General features: G+C 45.5%; 1 protein-coding gene across 3 annotated transcripts in view; it reads left to right on the top strand.

Annotated features, from left to right (window-relative positions):
- MECOM (MDS1 and EVI1 complex locus) overlaps positions 1 to 19,169 on the top strand; it is a 777,983-nt gene that overhangs the window by 722,986 nt on the left and 35,828 nt on the right. For all 3 annotated transcript variants that reach the window (XM_030216133.1, XM_030216132.1, XM_030216134.1), the window contains 2 exons: positions 32 to 119; positions 12,102 to 12,128. In XM_030216133.1, the coding sequence (XP_030071993.1) occupies positions 32 to 119; positions 12,102 to 12,128 (115 nt within the window). The remainder of the gene's footprint in view (positions 1 to 31; positions 120 to 12,101; positions 12,129 to 19,169) is intronic.

The following is a 19,169-nucleotide window of genomic DNA, read 5'->3' as shown; positions in this document are numbered from 1 at the left end:
TTACCAGAAAATCAAATTTTAACAATTACAGGGTAGAGAAAAGAAAGTTAACTGAACCTCTTGAAGCTCTGAGGGAAAAGTACTTGAGACCTTCGCCAGGATTCCTGTTTCACCCACAAGTAAGTATTTTTGATTGATTGATTTTGCTTGATTGTAAATTAATTTGTTGAATCTTGAGAACAATGGAATATAAGGGGCCTTAATGAGGTAAGTTATTTTGTTCATATCTCACCTTTACCGGAAGGTTTGGGGATATGTTTGGGGGCCGGGGTCTTTGCTGAGGGGAGGGGGGCAATCTATTTTACAGAGCCAGCCACTTTGAGGGAGGCTCCCCAGGAGCACTGGGCTGCCGATGTTCTTGGGCCTGAAAAATGCTAACAGCCTACAGCTGGTGTTATTTTCCCTAAAACAACATAGCTTGCAAAGTTCAGTTCAAGATGCATTGTTTGATTTACATAATAATGAGGTATTTTGCATGCATTTGCATCATTTTTATGTAGCCTGCAGTATTTTAGACTAATATGTGTGGCAGTAAAATATGGAGCCATTTTGCAATTAAATGCATATTAAGAGGCCAGTATTGTGTGTTATTCTATGTTATTGCATGTTAGTAACATCTCTTATTCTGTAAGATACAGATTTGAACTTTCCAACTATTTTTGTCCCTCCCCCCCCCCCCCCCCCCCCCCCCGATAGTCCAGAAATTTGTTAAAAATCCTTTAAAAGCTTTGGAAGACAGGGTTCATTTTCAAAATACTTAGACTTACAAAGTTCCATAGGTTACTATAAGGCTTATTTTCGAAAGAGAAGGGCGCCCATCTTTCGACACAAATCGCTAGATGGGCGTCCTTCTTCCAGGGTCGCCCAAATCGTGCAGTATGTCAGACTCACAGAAACAGAAGCCTGCAAGGCCGCGTTGCTGATCTGCAAGGGCAGGCTTCTAAGTGGAATGTTGCTAGTGGAATAGCAACATTAACATTCCGTGTAGAATCTCAAATAGTAGCAACAGAATCTCAATAGTAGCAACATTCCATCTAGAATCTCCAATAGGGAAAGGGAACTGGGACTTGATATACCGCCTTTCTGAGGTTTTTGCAACTACATTCAAAGCGGTTTACATATATTCAGGTACTTATTTTGTACCAGGGGCAATGGAGGGTTAAGTGACTTGCCCAGAGTCACAAGGAGCTGCAGTGGGAATTGATCAAAGACCACTGCACTAACCACTAGGCTACTCCTCTACCCCTATTTCATGGCAGAATTAAAACTGCACTTACTCCCCCCCCCCCCCCCAAACACTATTCTATGCTCGTCCTGCGGTGCCCTGTATAGAACAGCTCTGATTTTTCCCAGCACCTATTTTTCGTCACCATTTACTGAATCCATGGGAAAGTCCCACATTAAAATGCAGTAAGCCCATTTTTTAAGGGGCTTACTGCATTTTACCGTATTTTTAATGCATTTTAATATGTGCCCCTTAGATTATAAACTCTCTTGAGACATAAAAATAACCTATTGTAGCTGAATGTAACTCACTTGGAGCTACTAATGGAACAGGCATGAGCTAAATCCTTTCCCCTTTAAGATTTTTTAGGTTTGCAGGTGTGCGTTGAAATCTTGTGATGCAGCTGGTCACAGGCATATGTTTGTGGATGAAAAGAAGGGGTTAATGCCTGCCTGAGAGTGAGACAGTTACTACAAACCATTTTTTCCGTTGATCTATAAAGAGAGAGTTATAGCTTCTTTTCTCATTAGATTAATGTGCAGAGAAGCATATGGAGATGGGGGATGAGTGAGTTCACACGGTTATTTTTAAGCCAACGGTGTTATAACAAACAGAGAAAATAAAATTGTATGGGAATTGCTGACCAGGCATTCTCTCCGAAGATAGTTTCCCGAAATGCACAATTGGTGAGCTTCCAGGATTGCACTCAGTTAAAGTGAAAAAAAGAAGCCATACTGGGTCAGACCAATGGGCCATCTAGCCCAGTATCCTGTTTCCAACAGTGGCCAATCCAGGTCACACATGCCTGGCAGAAACCCAAAATAGTAGCAACATTCCATGCTACCAATCCCAGGGCAAGGAGTGGCTTCCTCATGTCTATCTCAATAGCAGACTATAGACTTTTCCTCCGGGAACTTGTCCAAACCTTTTTTTTTAACCTAGAAACGTCAGACCTTCTGGACGTGTGAAGGGGCTTTTCATTATGACTTGGGGCATTCATATAAATTGGGGGGGGAGGAGCTTTTGATTATGACTCAGGGTGGGGGGTGTGATTCCTGGAATTTGGCAGAGAGCTTTTGATCGTGACTCAAAGGTGGAATTTGCCTTATGGGAAGGGGAGGCTGGGGGTGGGGGAGATGTGGTGAACAGCTGACTCTGTAGAGGATAGGGATGCCTTAAAAAGGGTTGGTTCCTATCAATGTAGATGTGTTGATTAGCGTAGTAGAAATGCTCACTGTCTGCCTCCAGACATGGCCCCTCACAGCACGTCCTATGGTAATCCCTTCTGAGCTGGGATAAGCATGCGCTAGTGCTAACTGCAGCTTTGTAAAAGGAGACTTAAATAAAGACTCAGATAATTTGCATATAGAACAGACAGAGCTTAGCTGAGATTGGGTGGCAGAGCCGGTGGTGGGAGGTGGGGCTGGTGGTTGGGAGGCGGGGATAGTGCTGGGCAGACTTATACGGTCTGTGCCAGAGCTGGTGGTGGGAGACGGGGCTGGTGGTTGGGAGGCGGGGATAGTGCTGGGCAGACTTATACGGTCTGTGCCAGAGCTGGTGGTTAGGAGGCGGGGCTGGTGGTTGGGAGGCGGGGATAGTGCTGGGCAGACTTATACGGTCTGTGCCCTGAAGAGGACAGGTACAAATCAAAGTAGGGTATACACAAAAAGTAGTACATATGAGTTTATCTTGTTGGGCAGACTGGATGGACCGTGCAGGTCTTTTTCTGCCGTCATCTACTATGTTACTATGTTATATTGAACATTTTTTTTTTTAACTGATTATTGCACATCGATCAAATTGGTTAGTTAGGTATTCAGAAAAAGGTTTGAATTACTTGTGCTAAAATATCCTTTTTTAGATAGTTGTAAATATAGACATTACAGTTAAGCTAGAACTAACATCTGAAACATTTCTATAAGATTATAACATTTATTTAGTTTTCATAAATATGGAATGCAATGTTGTCTTAGTAAAATGCACATGGAAATTAGAAAAGCTGCAGAGAAGGGCAAGAAACTGATAAGAGGATGGAGCTGTGGCTCGCCCCAGGGGTCTATCTGGTCACCTGCTCCCCTTGTTCACTCTTAGATTGAGTTTCAGTACTGTGTTTTTTTTCCAACGCAGATGATATCCAAGTCCTTTTTAGTACAGACCTGTCAGATCCAGATGTTTCTTCATTAAATGTTTGTCTTGATTCTGCTGCTACTTGGCTTGAGGCCTGTAAACTCAAGTTACAGTCTGACAAGTCCAAGGCAGTCTGCTTCTCATGTGCTTTTTTTTTTTTTTTGTACCTTCCACAGACCCTAAAATTTTAAACTTCTCTTTTCCCATTAGGGATCTGGTCACTGTTTTAAGAGTGGAGATTGATTCATGACTTCTCTTTGATAAACAGACTTCCTCCTTTGTCTTTTTTTTCATTCTTTTGTTGAAGCTCCTACCTCCCATGATCCAAGGTCCCCTTTGTGATTCACGCCCTCCCTGGGCCTTTTTTGAATACTAGTGGTCTAGCGGGCATCCATTGGGGTAGGAGTGATGCCCATTTGCTCCTGCTCATGGCTAGGGTTACCATATGTCCGGATTTACCCGGACATGTCCTCTTTTTGAGGACATGTCCGGGCAACCAGGCGGGTTTTGCCAATCTGCCCGTTTGTCCGGATTTCTGGACAAACGGGCAGATTGCTAGCCTCCCCTCCCCTTACTTACTACTGCCCTGGTGGTCTAGTGACCTCTTCCGCCTTTGGGGCAGGAAAGAGCCCCCTGCATGCATCCTTCCTGTTGCTGACCTTGGCGCTGATTCAAAATGGCCGCCGAGAGTTGACGTGACCTCACTTCAACTCTCAGCGGCCATTTTGAATCGGCACCGAGATCAGCAAAAGGAAGGATGCAAGGCAGTGCTCCGGGCAGGAAAGAGGGGGCTCTTTCCTGCCCCAAAGAGGTCACTAGACCACCAGGGCAGTAGTAAGGTAAGAGGAGGGGGGTGATGGGGAGGGGGGGGTGACGGCGTGTGTGACAGGGGGAAGGGAAAATGTGACCAGGGCGGAGCGAGGGCGTGAAAGGGGGCGGGTGGGGTGTGAAAGGGGGTGGGGCGGGGCATGTGTCCTCCTTTTTGGGGGACAAAATATGGTAACCCTACTCATGGCCACAGCTGCATCCAATATGGTGGCCACAACCTTTGACCATAGTCTTGTGGTAGCACTAGGGGTCGCAAAGTACATGAGACTTTGGTGAAAGTTTGTGGCTGCCATGTTGAATACAGCTGCCGCCATGGGGAGGAGTGAATGGGCATCACTCCTGCCCTAGGGGACCCCTGCTAGACTAATAGGGATTCAGATAGGCCCAAGGAAGGTGGGGGTTTGTCAGCTAGTGTTGAGGAGAGAGGTAGAAGTGGGCAGGATGGCAAATTAAAGCTGATAAGCTGTAATCTGTATTATGGGAGGTCAAACCAGTTGACTATGGGAACTTTATTGCCTGTTGGAAATGCTCTCTAGATGAACTTATTCAAGAGGATTATATGTTAGCTGGGAAAGTTATTAACCAGGAGCTCATGGTAAAATCTCCGCCTGACATCCAAAACGCTGACTTGTTCCTTAATTACTTAATTTTAATTAAGTAAGCAATCAATCAGGATACTGAGGGAGCTCAGCGAAGTCCTGGCAGGACCTCTTAAGGATTTACTTAATAGATCTTTAGAAATGGGAGAGGTTCCGCAGGATTGGTGATGAGTTGATGTGGTCCCTTCTTCACAAAACCGGGGACAAGGAAGAAGTGGGAAACTACAGGCTGGTAAACCTCACCTCAGTGGTAGAAAAAATAATGGAGTCGCTGCTGAAGGAAAAGATAGTTAATTTTCTAGAAGCCAACAGATTGCTGGATCCAAGGCAATATGGCTTTACCAAAGGAAAATCCTGCCAAAATGAATCTGATTGACTTCTTTGACTGGATGACCAGAGAGCTGGATAATGGACATGCTCTATATGTAATCTATTTGGATTTCAGCAAAGCCTTTGATACAGTCCATCACAGAAGACTAATGAATAAGCTGAGAGGGCTGAACTTAGGACCCAAAGTGGTGAACTGGATGACTGACAGGTGACAGAGAGTGGTAGTAAATGGAATCCACTCGGAGGAAAGAAAGGTAAGCAGTGGAGTGCCTCAAGGGTCGGTGCTGGGGCCAATTCTGTTTAATATATTTGTGAAAGTCACTGCTGAAAGGTTAAAAGGCGATGACATGAAGATAGCCAATTGAGTGGATACCCCACAGGCAGTAGAAACCATGAGAAGAGATCTACAAAAATTAGAAGAACAGTCAAGGGTCTGGCAGTTAAAATTTAATGCAAAGACATGCAGAGTGATGCACTTGGGGTGCAGAAATCTAAAGGAGATAGGAGAAGAGAGATTGATAAGCTCAACTCGGGAAAAGAGAGATTGATAAGCTCAGCTCAGGAGAGGAACCTTGGGGTGATGGTGTCTGAGGATCTCAAGGTGATGAAACAATATGACAAGGCAGTTGCTACAGCCAGAAGGATGCCAGGCTGCATAGAGAGGAGAATAGCCAGCAGAAGAAAGGAGGTGCTGATGCCCCTGTATAAGTTGTTGGTGAGGCTCCACTTGGAGTATTGTGTTCAGTTTTGAAGGCCATATCTTGCTATGAATGTAAAAATACTTGAAGTTGTTCAGAGAAAAGCATCAAAAATGGTATGGGAGTTTGCATAGCAAGATGTATGATAAGAGACTTGAAAACCTGAACATGTTTACCCTGGAAGAAAGGAGAAACCGGGGTGATCTGATACAGTCATTCCAATATTTGAAAGGTGTTAATCTACATACAAACCTGTTCCAGAGATGGGAAGGTGTGGTAGAACTAGAGGACATGAATTGAGGTTGAAGGGGGGGGGGGGGGGGGGGGAGCTGACTCAGGAATAATGTCAGGAAATACTTTTCATGGAGAGAGTGGTAGATACCTGAAATGCTTTCCCATGTGAACTGTTGGAGATGAAAATGGTAACAGGAATTCAAAAATGTGTGGGATAAACACAAAAGGAATCCTGTTGGATCCAAAGAAGCTTAGCGGTGATTAGGTGGTGACGCCAGTAATTGGGAAGCAAAGCCAAAGCTGGGCAGATTGGACAGTTGGACGGTTTCCTAAAGGACAAGTCCATAAACCGCTACTAAATGGACTTGGGAAAAATCCACAATTCCAGGAATAACATGTATAGAACGTTTGTACGTTTGGGAAGCTTGCCAGGTGCCCTTGGCCTGGATTGGCCGCTGTCGTGGACAGGATGCTGGGCTCGATGGACCCTTGGTCTTTTCCCAGTATGGCAATACTTATGTACTTACGTAGATTTCTACAGTCTGTGCCCTGATTGTGGCTGAACAGACTTGAATGGGCTGAAGTGGGACTTTTCAGGGGCTTCAATGATAACTTCAGAAGTTTTAGAAGAAGGACAGTGCCAAGCAGACTTCTATGGTCTTTGCCCTGAAAATGGCAAGGACAAATCAAGATCAGGTATACATTTGAAAAGTATCACATCATACATTATGCTATGAGTTTTATCTTGTCGGGCGGACTGGATGGACCGTACAGGTCTTTATCTGCTATCATCTACTATGCTAATCAAATTGTAGCAGCACTCTTTCTGTCAAGCTCCTGCCTCACTTCACTATCTGGCATTCCTGATAACTAAGGCCATTTGTATCCACCTTTGTTCCTTCTGTCCGTTCTGCTGCTTCTACAAACAAGTTTGATTTGTGCTTCATTTCACCAGCAGCTTCCAAATTACTTCCAGGTGTTTTTCTGACTGCAGCTGTGCTCTGAACTCTAGTTGTTCATCACTACATTTCCCAGACTACCCTTGTCCAACATCTGTTCATTTCCTATGAGTTCCAAACCCTCAAAGACTCTTATCTTCCAGAATTACCATGAGCTCGCTTCCCCTCCTTCGCTTCCTTATGCTTTCTGGAGCTCCCTCTGGTGGTTAACTGCTATATAACTGGTGACAAGCTTCCCAGTATATTCACTACAGAAGAGAAAAAGGTTGTAATGTTGAAACTTTTTGTAGTTCTTTTGCGGTATGAAGAAAATACTCTGTGAGTTCTTGGAAATTAGCTGGTGCTCTTTCTCAGCACAAAAGAAATCAGCCTATTGAATAGCAGAGATGCTAAGTTACCCAGTTCCAGGATGGAGATATTAGGACAGTCCTGCAGCACTGATTTACTATGGGCAGGATTGTACACTACAAATCCCACAGTGCTTTGGGATGTAAGTTCAAAAACAGGATTGTCCCCAAATCTCCAGCCCGGAACTGGGTCACTTAGCATCTGTGGAATAGCAAACATAAGCTAGAAGTTGCACATCAGTGAAAATTGCCACAAAAGATATTATGTTCAAAATGCATTTTCATGAATTTGCAAACATTAAAATTTTTAAAACTCTAAGGGCCCCTTTTACAAAGCAGTGGTACCCATACCGCCGCTTTTTCCGCATGCCAATCCGGCACTACCGCAGGAGCCTTGAAGTAGTGCCTGCCCCCAATGCATGCCATTTCCGCTGTTGAAAAAATACTTTTATTATTTTTGCACCGGGGCTTACCCGGCGCTAATTGGGCTAGCTAGGTTAGCACGGGAGCCCTTACCACCTCCTAAATAGGTGGCGGTAAGGGTTCGCCTGGGAAATGGCTGCACGGCAAGTAGTTCACTTACCACATGGCCATTTCCTTAAAAGAAAAAAGCCTTTTACCCAATGTGGCAAAAGGGGGAATCAGCATGCAGGGAATCCACATGTCGATGCTACTAGGGCCGGTCAAACCCGGTAAGCGAGGTAAGCACTGCAGGGGGGCGCTGCTGTGGCGCTGCGCTGCCATACCTCGCCGCCCTTGGGGCTTTAAATCTTTTTAATGTACCCAGTGGCGTTCCTAGGGGGGCTGACACCCGGGGCGGACTGCCGATGCGCCCCGCCCCCCCCCCCGGGTGCAGCGCAACCCCCCCTCGGCGAAAGAACCCCCCTCCAGGTGCACGTCGCTGGGGGGGGGGGGAGTGCCACGCGCCTGTCCACTTCGTTCGTTTCCATGCTCCCTCTGCCCCGGAACAGGAAGTAACCTGTTCCAGGTCAGAGGGAGCACAGAACGAACGTAGCGGACAGGCGCGCGGCACCCCTCCCCCAGCGGCGTGCACCCGGGGCGGACCGCACCCACTGCCCCCCCTTAGTACGCCACTGAATGTACCTCCGTCCCAGCAGCCATTTCATTTGAAAGCCCTGCCCTGTCTCTAGCCTTCCCAGCATTCGTGAGTTCGTTCCGCAGAGTCCCGCCTTCTGATACCCTGTTTTCCCGAAAATAAGACATCCCCTGAAAATAAGACCTAGTAGAGGTTTTGCTGAATTGCTAAATATAAGGCCTCCCCCGAAAGTAAGACCTAGCAAAGTTTTTGTTTGGCCCCGATGGGTGCCCACTCTCTCCCACCAGAAGCTCACTATTTGGCAACTAGCCACCCAGCCCAGTTCACATTAGTGTGGAGGTAGTGATGGCGATATGGTACTGTGTTGTGGTTTATTAGGGGAGGTTGGTTGTTTTTTTGTGTCCTTGTGAGAGCCGGATGTCTATAACACAAAGCAACGCATTCTTTTCCTCGTTCTTCCTCTATCAGGGGCCATCGTTGGGATTTTTTTTTTGTATGTGTAATCGTTTGGTTCTCTAGTGTGGTGCATTTGGGTATGGCTTGTATCGTGTTTCGCCAAAAATAAGACATCCCCTGAAAATAAGACCTAGTGCATCTTTGGGAGCAAAAATTAATATGACACTGTCTTATTTTCGGGGAAACACGGTATCATTTTCTCGAGGGCGGGACTCTGAGGGAACGAACTCAAGAAGGGAGGAAAGGCTAGAGATGGGGCAGGGCTTTCAAATGATGCTGCTGGGACGGAGGTAAATTAAAAAAGACAAAGCATGCAGGGAAGAAAAAGGGGGATGTTGGGGGGAGAAGAGGGCGGGCAGGTGGTCATAAATGGGAGGGTGTTGGGGGCGAAGGAGAATTGCTGGACAGGGGCAGGGTGGGAGAAGAGAGAAAGGAGATGCGGGGGGGGGGGGGGGTTCCGTGCGCGCGCCAACTCATAGTCTGCAGGGGGGCGCCAGAGACCCTAGGACCGGCCCTGGATGCTACCAGGGCCCCTTTTACCTCAGCTTTGTATAAGGGGCCCTATAAGAGGTGATGGGTGTATTTTTTGCAGAAAAATACAGCAAGTTGTGCTATGCATGGTCAATGGAAACAAAGGAGAAAGGGGGGTCCACTCCTTCCACAGTAACGCAAGCAAACCAACCACAGGGTGGAAGAAAACAAGTCCAGGTGACCAGCCAGAACACAGAAGTATAATAATAATAAAGCGAAAAAGCTTTGGAAAGCTTTACTTGGCTGTGTCCCCTCTTGGCGGATTCAGCATTATTATACTTGTGCTTTCCTAGCACTCACAGTTGACTTGACGTCCAGCAGAGGATTTATTGACCCCTGAAGAAGGCTGTTGCCGAAACGCGGACCGTGTAGGGTCCCAATAAGCTTTGTTTGGAGCTCTTACTTCTGTGTTCTGGCTGGTCACTTGGACTTGTTTTCTTCCACCCTGTGGTTGGTTTGCTATGCATGCTCAACAGGGGCGTAGCCAGACTTCGGTGGGAGGGGGGTCCAGAGGCCGAGTTGAGGGGGCACATTTTAGCTCCCCCCCAGCGCCGCTGACCCCCCCTGGCATTGCCGACCCCCCCATTGCCAATCCGCCACCACTTTTCACAACCTCCCGCCCTCTCGACCCCCCCCCCCCCCGCGAACCCTCCCCCGCCATCGGCTACCTTTGGTTTTGCTGGCGGGGGACCCCAATCCCTGCCAGCCAATGTCCTCTTCGCCCTGCAGTCAAAAAAGTCTTTGTTCTGTTGCATGCTGATGTCTTGCACGTTGTACGTGCAGGACGTCAGACTCAGAGAACCTCCGAGTCTGACGTCCTGCATGTACAACGTGCAGGACGTCAGCATGCAACAGAACGAAGACTTTTTTGACTGCAGGGCGAAGAGGACGGCTGGCGGGGATTGGGGTCCCCCGCCAGCAAAACCGAAGGTAGGCGACGGCGAGGGAGGGTTCGCCGGGGGTGGGGGGTCGAGAGGGTCATCGGGAGGGGGGTCCAGGAGGAAATCTACGGGGGCCCAGGCCCCCTCAGGCCCCACGTAGCTACGCCACTGATGCTCAAACAGCAAATAATGGGGGTTATGTCTTTTAAAGGGTGCTAGGTGTGGTGCATGCTAACGTGAGACTTTCCCGCATGCTAAGCTCATTTCCAGCACACCCAGAAAATAGGGCATTTTCTGGCGTTTCTTTTGCAGGTTTTGTGCTAATGTTCACATTAGTCTGTGTAACCTGAAGCAAATCGATACAAGAGCACTTACTGCCTCCTATTTAGGAGGCAGTATGGGCTTTGCACTGTGGATGGGCTAACCAGTTAGCGTGTGCAAATATCATGGTACTAGCTGAATAGTATGGCTTCGTCCACTCTCTGCTCCTGTCACACCCCCTCTCAAAAATAGATACAAAAATCTAGATAATGCATGTTGACTACCACAAAATGCTTTAACATAAGAACTTACTGCCCTTTAGTGGACATTTCCCAAAGTATGTGAAGCAGAGCTAAACATTTAGCTGGTTATAAAGACAGTCCTATGAAAAATTAGTTTGTTACTACTGGTTTTAAAAAGCATATGAAATTGCTAGACACACATGGAAAATGAGGCATATTTTCAAAGCACTTAGCCTTCCAAAGTTCCATAGAAACCTATGGAACTTTGGAAGGCGAAACCTATGGAACTTTGGAAGGCTAAGTGCTTTGAAAATATGCCTCCATGGTCTCTTAAAAATTTAAAGTGAATGCAGATTACCTTTTTTAGGTTTTAAGATATTGCTTTTTCCTGATGTCTCTAAGGAGACAAGGCGACGGAGGAAACAATTTTTGATCCTTAAGCCTGAAGTTCTGCACTTGGGGGGGGGGGGGGGGGGTACCTTTCTTTTAAGATACCCCTGCGAGTGCATAATAAGACTTTGGGAAAAGAAATATGTATTTACAGAACCTGCCCGTGTGTCGGCGCTTATAGCCTCAGCGAAAATGGAAAAGCGCCAAGGATAAATAAGATATTAACTCCACTTAACAGAGTTTGTGTTATCCTGAATATTGCTACTATGGTTTTCCTTTTTTATTCTTTTCTCTCTATGTTTTTCCGAATTCTTGGATCTCATTTTATGGACTTGAGTGTTAATTTTTCCTAAAATGTATGTATTCTAATTTTGCTTATTATTATTATAAGTAATTTCCTAGGTAACACATACTTTTCTACAAAAGATGTTTCTTGTATAAATTTACTAAATGAATAAATAAATAAATAAATTTAAAAAAAAAGTGCATGCAGATTGTTTCTGCACATGCATATCCCCTTGTACAATTAATTTACACGGACAAAAAAAGTTTTTGCATGCTTACAATGTGTGCAAAATCAGAAAAACAAACCACAGGGAAATTGCTAACTCTCTCTTTAAATCAAAAACTAAGGGAACTTGTTTTTTTGGCCGTGTACATCCCTAACAACTTGGGGAACTACCAACACTGGAGTACTACTGGCTAGGTCTCTTTTGTTTATTTAGAGCTTCTTTTCCGAAGCCTCACTAGTGATTCCAGTGTGGCAATTGAGAGGAAGCCCGTAGGAATTGAATGGGCTTCCTTTCATTTGCCGCACAGGATTTGCTAGTGCGGCTTTGTAACAGAAGCCCTAAGTAAACAAAAGAGTGACTAAATTGAAAAATTAGCTTTAAAATTATGATGCAGTAATATTTTTTGTTTTAATTCTGTTCCCAGTTCCAACTGCCTGATCAAAGAACGTGGGTAAGTTTCTTGCTTCATTTTTCAATTCAGATGTTCTTAACTGGAAAAGAGATTTGAAGGCAATTTGTCTCCCAAATTTGAAGGCTGCTGAATGTGTTTTTATGTGGGTTACCAGCACCCTGCTTAATATTTCGTTCCATTTGGCAGCATGTCATCTCGCAATCTTTGTTTATGTTTTTTGTTTTCTTATTTCAGTGTCAAATCTCGAGGCATTTGGTGAACAGTCTTTTCACGTGCTGCAAGTTCAGCAAAAAAAATTGTATTGTTGTAGAATAGTTTCCCCTCTTTAAGGGCCCCTTTTACAAAGCTGTGGTAAAAGGGGCCCTGTGGTAGCATCAGGATATGGATTTGCCGTGCTCCGAGGCCCACTTTTACTGCAGCGCGTAAAAGGCTTTTTTTTTAACAAAAGAAAATGGCTGTGCAGCAGTGGCATAGCGAGGGAAGCTGCCACCCAAGGTGGTTCGCTGCTGCGCACCCCCCCTGGGTGCAGCATGACACCCCCCTCAGCGCATCACCCAAGCCCCCCCCCCCCCCGAGTGCATTCTTGCCTGCCGTGTGCACGCCGCTTGGGGGGGGGGGGCGGTTCCGCTGGTTCCCTGCTCCCTCTTCCCTGGAGCAGGAAGTAACCTATTCCGGGGCAGAGGGAGCAGGGAACCAGCGGAGCCGACATCCCCCCAGCGGCGTGCACCCGGGGCGGACCGCCCCTACCGCCCCGCCTTTGCTACGCCACTGCTGTACAGTAATGAACCACTTGCTGTACTACCATTTCCTGGGGGAACCCTTACCACCACCTATTTAAGAGGTGGTAAGGGCTCCTTCGCTAACTTCGCAGTAACTGGGTCGCATGCAGCGCTGCCCAATTACCGCCGGGTAAGCCCCCGGTGCTAAAAAAAATATTTTTTTTCAGCCCCGGAAATGGCGCACGTTGGGGGCAGGCTCCTGAAGTAGCCCGGTGGAAATGCCGGATCACTGCATAGCACCACCGCTTTGTAAAAGGAGCCCTAAAGTATCAGGAAATAAGTTTGCAGTTAGATGCTTAGATTTAGATTTGAGCCATGTTGGTTCTGGAGATAGCTGGATGTTTGTTGAAACATCAGACTTCTCCAAAGATGAAATGTGTGTTCGTAAAGACTAATGAGGTCTCCAAGTTACATGCAACTGTAGGGTGGGCAGGGAAAGAGGTTTTGTTGGGGTTTTCATTTTTTTTTAAATTTATTTTCACTTCATCTTATAATGTCGTTTCGGCACGTTCTGAATGAGGCAGTACATCTATTTAGCACAATCGGAAATCATAACAATGATTGACAACTGCATTTTTGAGGGATGGAGTTATGCTGTGTTATTAATTTTTCCTTGTTCTAAAATTAATTTAGGGCTGTTTTCCAAAGCCGCGCTAGGGATTCCGGTGCGGCAAATGTGATGAAGCCCACAGGAATTGAGGGGTTCTTCGCATTTGCCATGCCAGAACTGCTGGTGCAACTTTGCAAAAGGAGCCCTTAATGAGTATCATCGTTGGATAAGTATTGTGTTGACCCAAAAAAGCTATCATAGCTGCAGAGAATCCTGTAGAGACTTATAAAGATTATTTTATTTGCAAACGTGCAGCAGTCTCAATTTTTTTTTCAACTGCAAAGTAACCATGAAAGCTAAAAATGTTTCAGAGCTCAATACTGAAATAACCCTAGAGAATAGACCCTAGAGAAAAAGTTATTTGTGGAATCCTAACTAACATACCCCCCTCTGTTGATTACAGCTAAGCAGAACCTGAAAGAAAAACAATTAAATAATGGTCTGATAAAAACCACTTAGGAGATCAGAATCAGGTGCTCACTGCATGTGGTTTAAAAAATGACTGAATGATCTATAGATAAATTATGTTTATATAAGCTAATATGTTGCCAAAATGCATCCGTGTATTTTGAGGAGAAGCTGGAGGCATTCCAATGGCAGGGTCTCAATGTGTCTATATAGTGGCAATATCATTACATGGATACTACTACTACTACTACTACTTAACATTTCTAGAGCGCTACTAGGGTTACGCAGCGCTGTACAATTTAACAAAGAGAGACAGTCCCTACTCAAAGAGCTTACAATCTAATAGACAAGTGAACGGTCGGTCCGATAGGGGCAGTCAAATTGGGGCAGTCTGGATTCACTGAACTGTAAGGGTTAGGTGCTGAATGCAGCATTGAAGAGGTGGGCTTTAAGCAAAGACTTGAAGACGGGCAGGGAGGGGGCTTGGCGTAAGGGCTGAGGAAGGTTGTTCCAAGCATAGGGTGAGGCGAGGCAGAATGAGCGGAGCCTGGAGTTGGCGGTGGTGGAGAAGGGTACTGAGAGGAGGGATTTATCCTGTGAACGGAGGTTATCTAATAAATTATTAAATAAATTTATTTGCATATCTCAACCACAGAAAAAACAGAGTAGAAATATACAGCTAGGATGTCTGCTTATCTCTTTAGCCACGTATCTTAGTAGAAGTTAATGTTGTCCATTAACGCCGATAATGACTTGTTAGCACCCAATTATTTATTTATTTAATACATTTGTAGCCCATCTATCCAAACGTGTAAGCGGAGTACAATAGAACACTCATGAAATAGTACATAAAACCACACAATAAAACATGCAAACGCCCAGTGCCCTCAAAAATCCTGAAAACCTTCCCCTCAAGGAAATGCTTTACAAAACACAATTAAATCAACAACCCTTCACTTCCCAAGGTGTAGGGGTCTGAAATACAAATCAATATATGCCTCCAGTTTCTCCTATGGAACACATTGCTGAAAGACCTGAAAATCACAAACAATTACCTAAACTTCCGAAAAAACCTGAAGACCCACCTTTTCAGAACGTCAAACCCCACAGAACCAACTTATTCGACCAAACTACCAAAACACAATCTAACTAATGATGAAAACGGACAACAGTACAAACCTTTCAGCACCCAATTCCACCCCGTATCAACTGTGTGGGGTGAACCTCACAAGCTCTATTCAACTACACTATGCATTCTGTATTCATTTACCCCGGAATCTGTAACCATTTCTTTGGAATCATGTAAGCCACCTTGAACCTACAAATAAGTGGGAAAATGTGGGATACAAATACAGTAAGTAAGTAAATAAATAAATAAAGCAAACAGGTTTTTAACTGCTTTTTAAACTGGGACACAGAAGAAAGCTGGCGCAAGGCCACAGGAAGAGAATTCCACAAATGAGGGCCATCAACTACAAAAACTCGGTTTCGAATTTCCTCAAAACGCACCTGATGAATCGAAGGAACAAAGGAACAACCACAGAATTGGAGGAACGTTCAATCCCTACAAGAGTCAATCAAGCGATGAAAGAGTAGGGTAGGCTGGCTGTGTCCAAACAACGAGGGATACGTATATGCAATTAGAGGTCATCTACGTCTCCCCCGTTGCTTGGAAAGAGCCAGCCTACCCTAGTCCTTTTTTGCTTGAATCGAAGCAACAACCAATAAATCCAAATCTTGAGACTGCAACATCTTTGTAGGACAATAGGTCTGCAAACACTTCACCAATGGGCTCATTAGCCAATTTAGTTGCGTAGGCATCTCAGGACAGTGCACAATTTTGTGCGTGGAAATTGACGTGCCATTTATAGAATCTGCCCATTTATAACAGCCGCCATTAAATATGTTAACTTTCGAAACATTAGGTCACATAAGTACTCGATGCTGCATGGTAGGTCATGTCATACAGGCAGGTTATCACGTTTTATTTAAAGGCTCCCTTATTTTCGTCTCAGATATTCTGCTGTGACGGGCATAAATTTTAAGATGAATGCTCGTATCCTTGCTGATGTTATCCTGCTTTCTAAAATGTTTATAAATACTCCTTTTATCCGATTATGGTAATGTCTGCATTTTGGAGCTGGGACTGGGGAATTGGGTTGGCCTATTTCTTTGCGTCAGTGTGAAGTTAATAGCCTCTGAGGGACCAGGTGGGAGGGAAATGGTTTCCTTTTTCAGACATCTGGCTGAAGATAGCATCATGAAATACTACAAATGTAAATTACAAATTACTGTTCTGTGTAAAATACTACCATTTACTGATCTGAGATTAGGAGGAGACATTACTTGTCTACAAGGCCTCAGCTTCAGTTTGTCAGATGCTGCTGTCTTGCCTTGCCTTATACTTTTTCCATAGCCAAAATAAATGTCAGTGGTTCCAACAGCTTGAAATATTTCCCTTTTAAGCAAAAAGAGATTCGGCCTCCTTTTCATAGCAAATATTCATTCATTGCAATGTAAGCTCTTCTGAGCAGGGACTGTCCTTGTTTGTTAATTTGTACAGCGCTGCGTAACCCTAGTAGCGCTCTAGAAATGTTAAGTAGTATTAATAGTAGTAGTAGTAGATAACAGGGTTGAAGGATCAGGTAAATGAGACGAGGGTGGAAGGTGACAAGAGGGGACTGGTGTTAGGTTGCTCGTGAGTGTGGTATGTTTATTTACCCAAAGTGCAAGAATGTTAACTGGGCCAAACTGATCTTTTTCTGCTGTCAGGGACTGCATTAGAGTGTTGGTTACGGATAAGTGAAGTGATGTAATTAGAAGTACAATTGTAAGCTGTAAAGAAAATGTGTGGGAGACATAGATTTGAGTAATTTTGAAAGATGTGCACTATTGAGTCCTGCAGCTTTTGCTCTGTAAAGGTCACCCCTCGCTAAAATGCGGGGCTCTGAGTGCGAATTTTCCATAGTGACATCTGGGTATCCAGATTCCATTATAGAATAAAACGTATCTGCATTTGCACACCGACATTTAGGCCAGGGTTGTCCCACCTTGGTCCTCAAGGGCCGCAATCCAGTCGGGTTTTCAGGATTTCCCTAATGAATATGCATGTGATCTATCTGCATGCACTGTCTCCATTGAATACAAATAGATCTCAGGCATATTCATTGGGGAAATTCTGAAAACCCAACCTGGCGAGGGCCGAGGTTGGACACCCCTGATTCAGGTATTATCACCCCATGTAAAAGACAGCTGTAAATGTTAACACAGAAATGTTGCACGTTAGCACAGAACTGAGAGTAAGTTACAGGTTTAAGTGTGGGACCTGCCCATGCTGTACCCGCATGTACGTTCCTCCTTGCAGTAGCAGGTTATGCAGGTTGCATGCCGAGCTTGTAGAACACCACTTAATAAGAAGCAAATTCTATAAACTGCACTGAAAAAAATGACTGCTAAGTTCCAAGATGGGGGCCATTTACAGGGCCGCCGAGGGGGGACAAAATTCCCCGGGCCCAGGCCTCCAAGGTGGGCCCAGCACCGCAGTCCCACCCGCCCACCCTCAGATCCGTCGTCGACCGTCAGCCAAAGGGCCAGGCCCCCTGCATTGAAATCACAGCGCCTCTCACCTCCGTGTGAAAGCGCTACAGGCAGCAGCAGATTGCCTCCCTTTGGGCCTCCTTCCCTCCCTGTGTCCCGCCCTCGCGGAAGTTATGTCAGACGAGGACGGAACACAGGGAGGGAAGGAGGCCCGAAGGGAGACGATCTGCTGCTGCCTGCAGCGCTTTCACACGGAGGTGAGAGGCGCTGTGATTTCAATGCAGGGGGCCCGGCCCGGTGGCGGAGGGAGGGGGCGGTGGCTTCGGGGGGGGGGGGGGAGAGTGGCGGTGACTTCGGGGGGGGGGGGGAGGGAGTGGCGGCAGGGGCCCAGCCCAGTCTCTCGGTGGCCCTGGCCGTTTACAGAATAGCGTTTAGTACCGGGATCCATGCCTACGGAACCCTGGTGTAAATTCCTCATGCCTAAATTAGGTGCAGATCTCCTTATTCCATAATACTGCATACAGATTCTAGGAACACTCTGATCGGCCCATGGCCACACCCCCTACTCAGATCTGCACGTAAATTTTACACATGGATCCCGGCACCAAAAAATGCACATGTAAATGTAGATTAATGTCAATTATTGGCGTTAAGTGTTTTACTCTATAAAGGTTATGCTCTTAAATTTACACTCCTAAAATTTATGCTCCTAAATTACGAGTGGAATCTGTTTTGGATCATATATTAGGCTAGTAATTTAGGAGCATAAAATTTATAGAATAAGGCCGTAATTGGTTCAAATTGCAATTCTGTGCAAATTGGGTGTGTGCAGAAATTTGCGTGTGCAATTTCAGCACCATATATAGAATTAGGGGGTTAGTGCTCAGCTGACAGTCATGCATGTAAATGTAGCATTCACATGCGTAACTGCTAATATTCTATGATCTTAGGGGCTCTTTTACTAAGCTGTGGTAAAAAGTGGCCGTAGTGCGCCCTTATGTGGGTCTTTCCCGTGTGCTAAGGCCATTTTTACTGTAGCTCGAAAATGGCTGATTTTCAGATTTTTACACTAACATAGTAGATGACGGCAGAAAAAGACCTGCACGGTCCATCCAGTCTGCCCAACAAGATAAACTCATATGTGCCACTTCTTGTGTATACCTTACCTTGATTTGTATCTGCCATTTTCAGGGCACAGACCGTAGAAGTCTTGCCCAGCACTAGCCCCGCCTCCTAACCACCAGCTCCGCCTCCCCCCACCAGCTCTGCCACCCAATCTCTGCTAAGCTTCTGAGGATCTATTCCTTCTGAACAGGATTCCCTTATGTTTATCCCACGCATGTTTGAATTCCGTTACCGTTTTCATCTCCACCACCTCCCGCGGGAGGGCATTCCAAGTATCCACCACTCTCTCCATGAAAAAATACTTCCTGACATTTTTCTTGAGTCTGCCCCCCTTCAATCTCATTTCATGTCCTCTAGTTCTACCGCCTTCCCATCTCCGGAAAAGGTTCGTTTGCCGATTAATACCTTTCAAATATTTGAACGTCTGTATCATATCACCCCTGTTTCTCCTTTCCTCCAGGGTATACATGTTCAGGTCAGCAAGTCTCTCCTCATCCGTCTTGTAACGCAAATCCCATACCATTCTTGTAGCTTTTCTTTGCACCGCTTCAATTCTTTTTACATCCTTCGCAAGATACGGCCTCCAAAACGGAACACAATGCTCCAGGTGGGGCCTCACCA

The sequence above is a fragment of the Microcaecilia unicolor genome, chromosome 10 (assembly GCF_901765095.1).
Source record: "Microcaecilia unicolor chromosome 10, aMicUni1.1, whole genome shotgun sequence".
NCBI lineage: Eukaryota > Metazoa > Chordata > Amphibia > Gymnophiona > Siphonopidae > Microcaecilia > Microcaecilia unicolor.
Note: the sequence above shows the minus strand (reverse complement) of the source record. Positions and strands in the feature narration are given on the sequence as shown.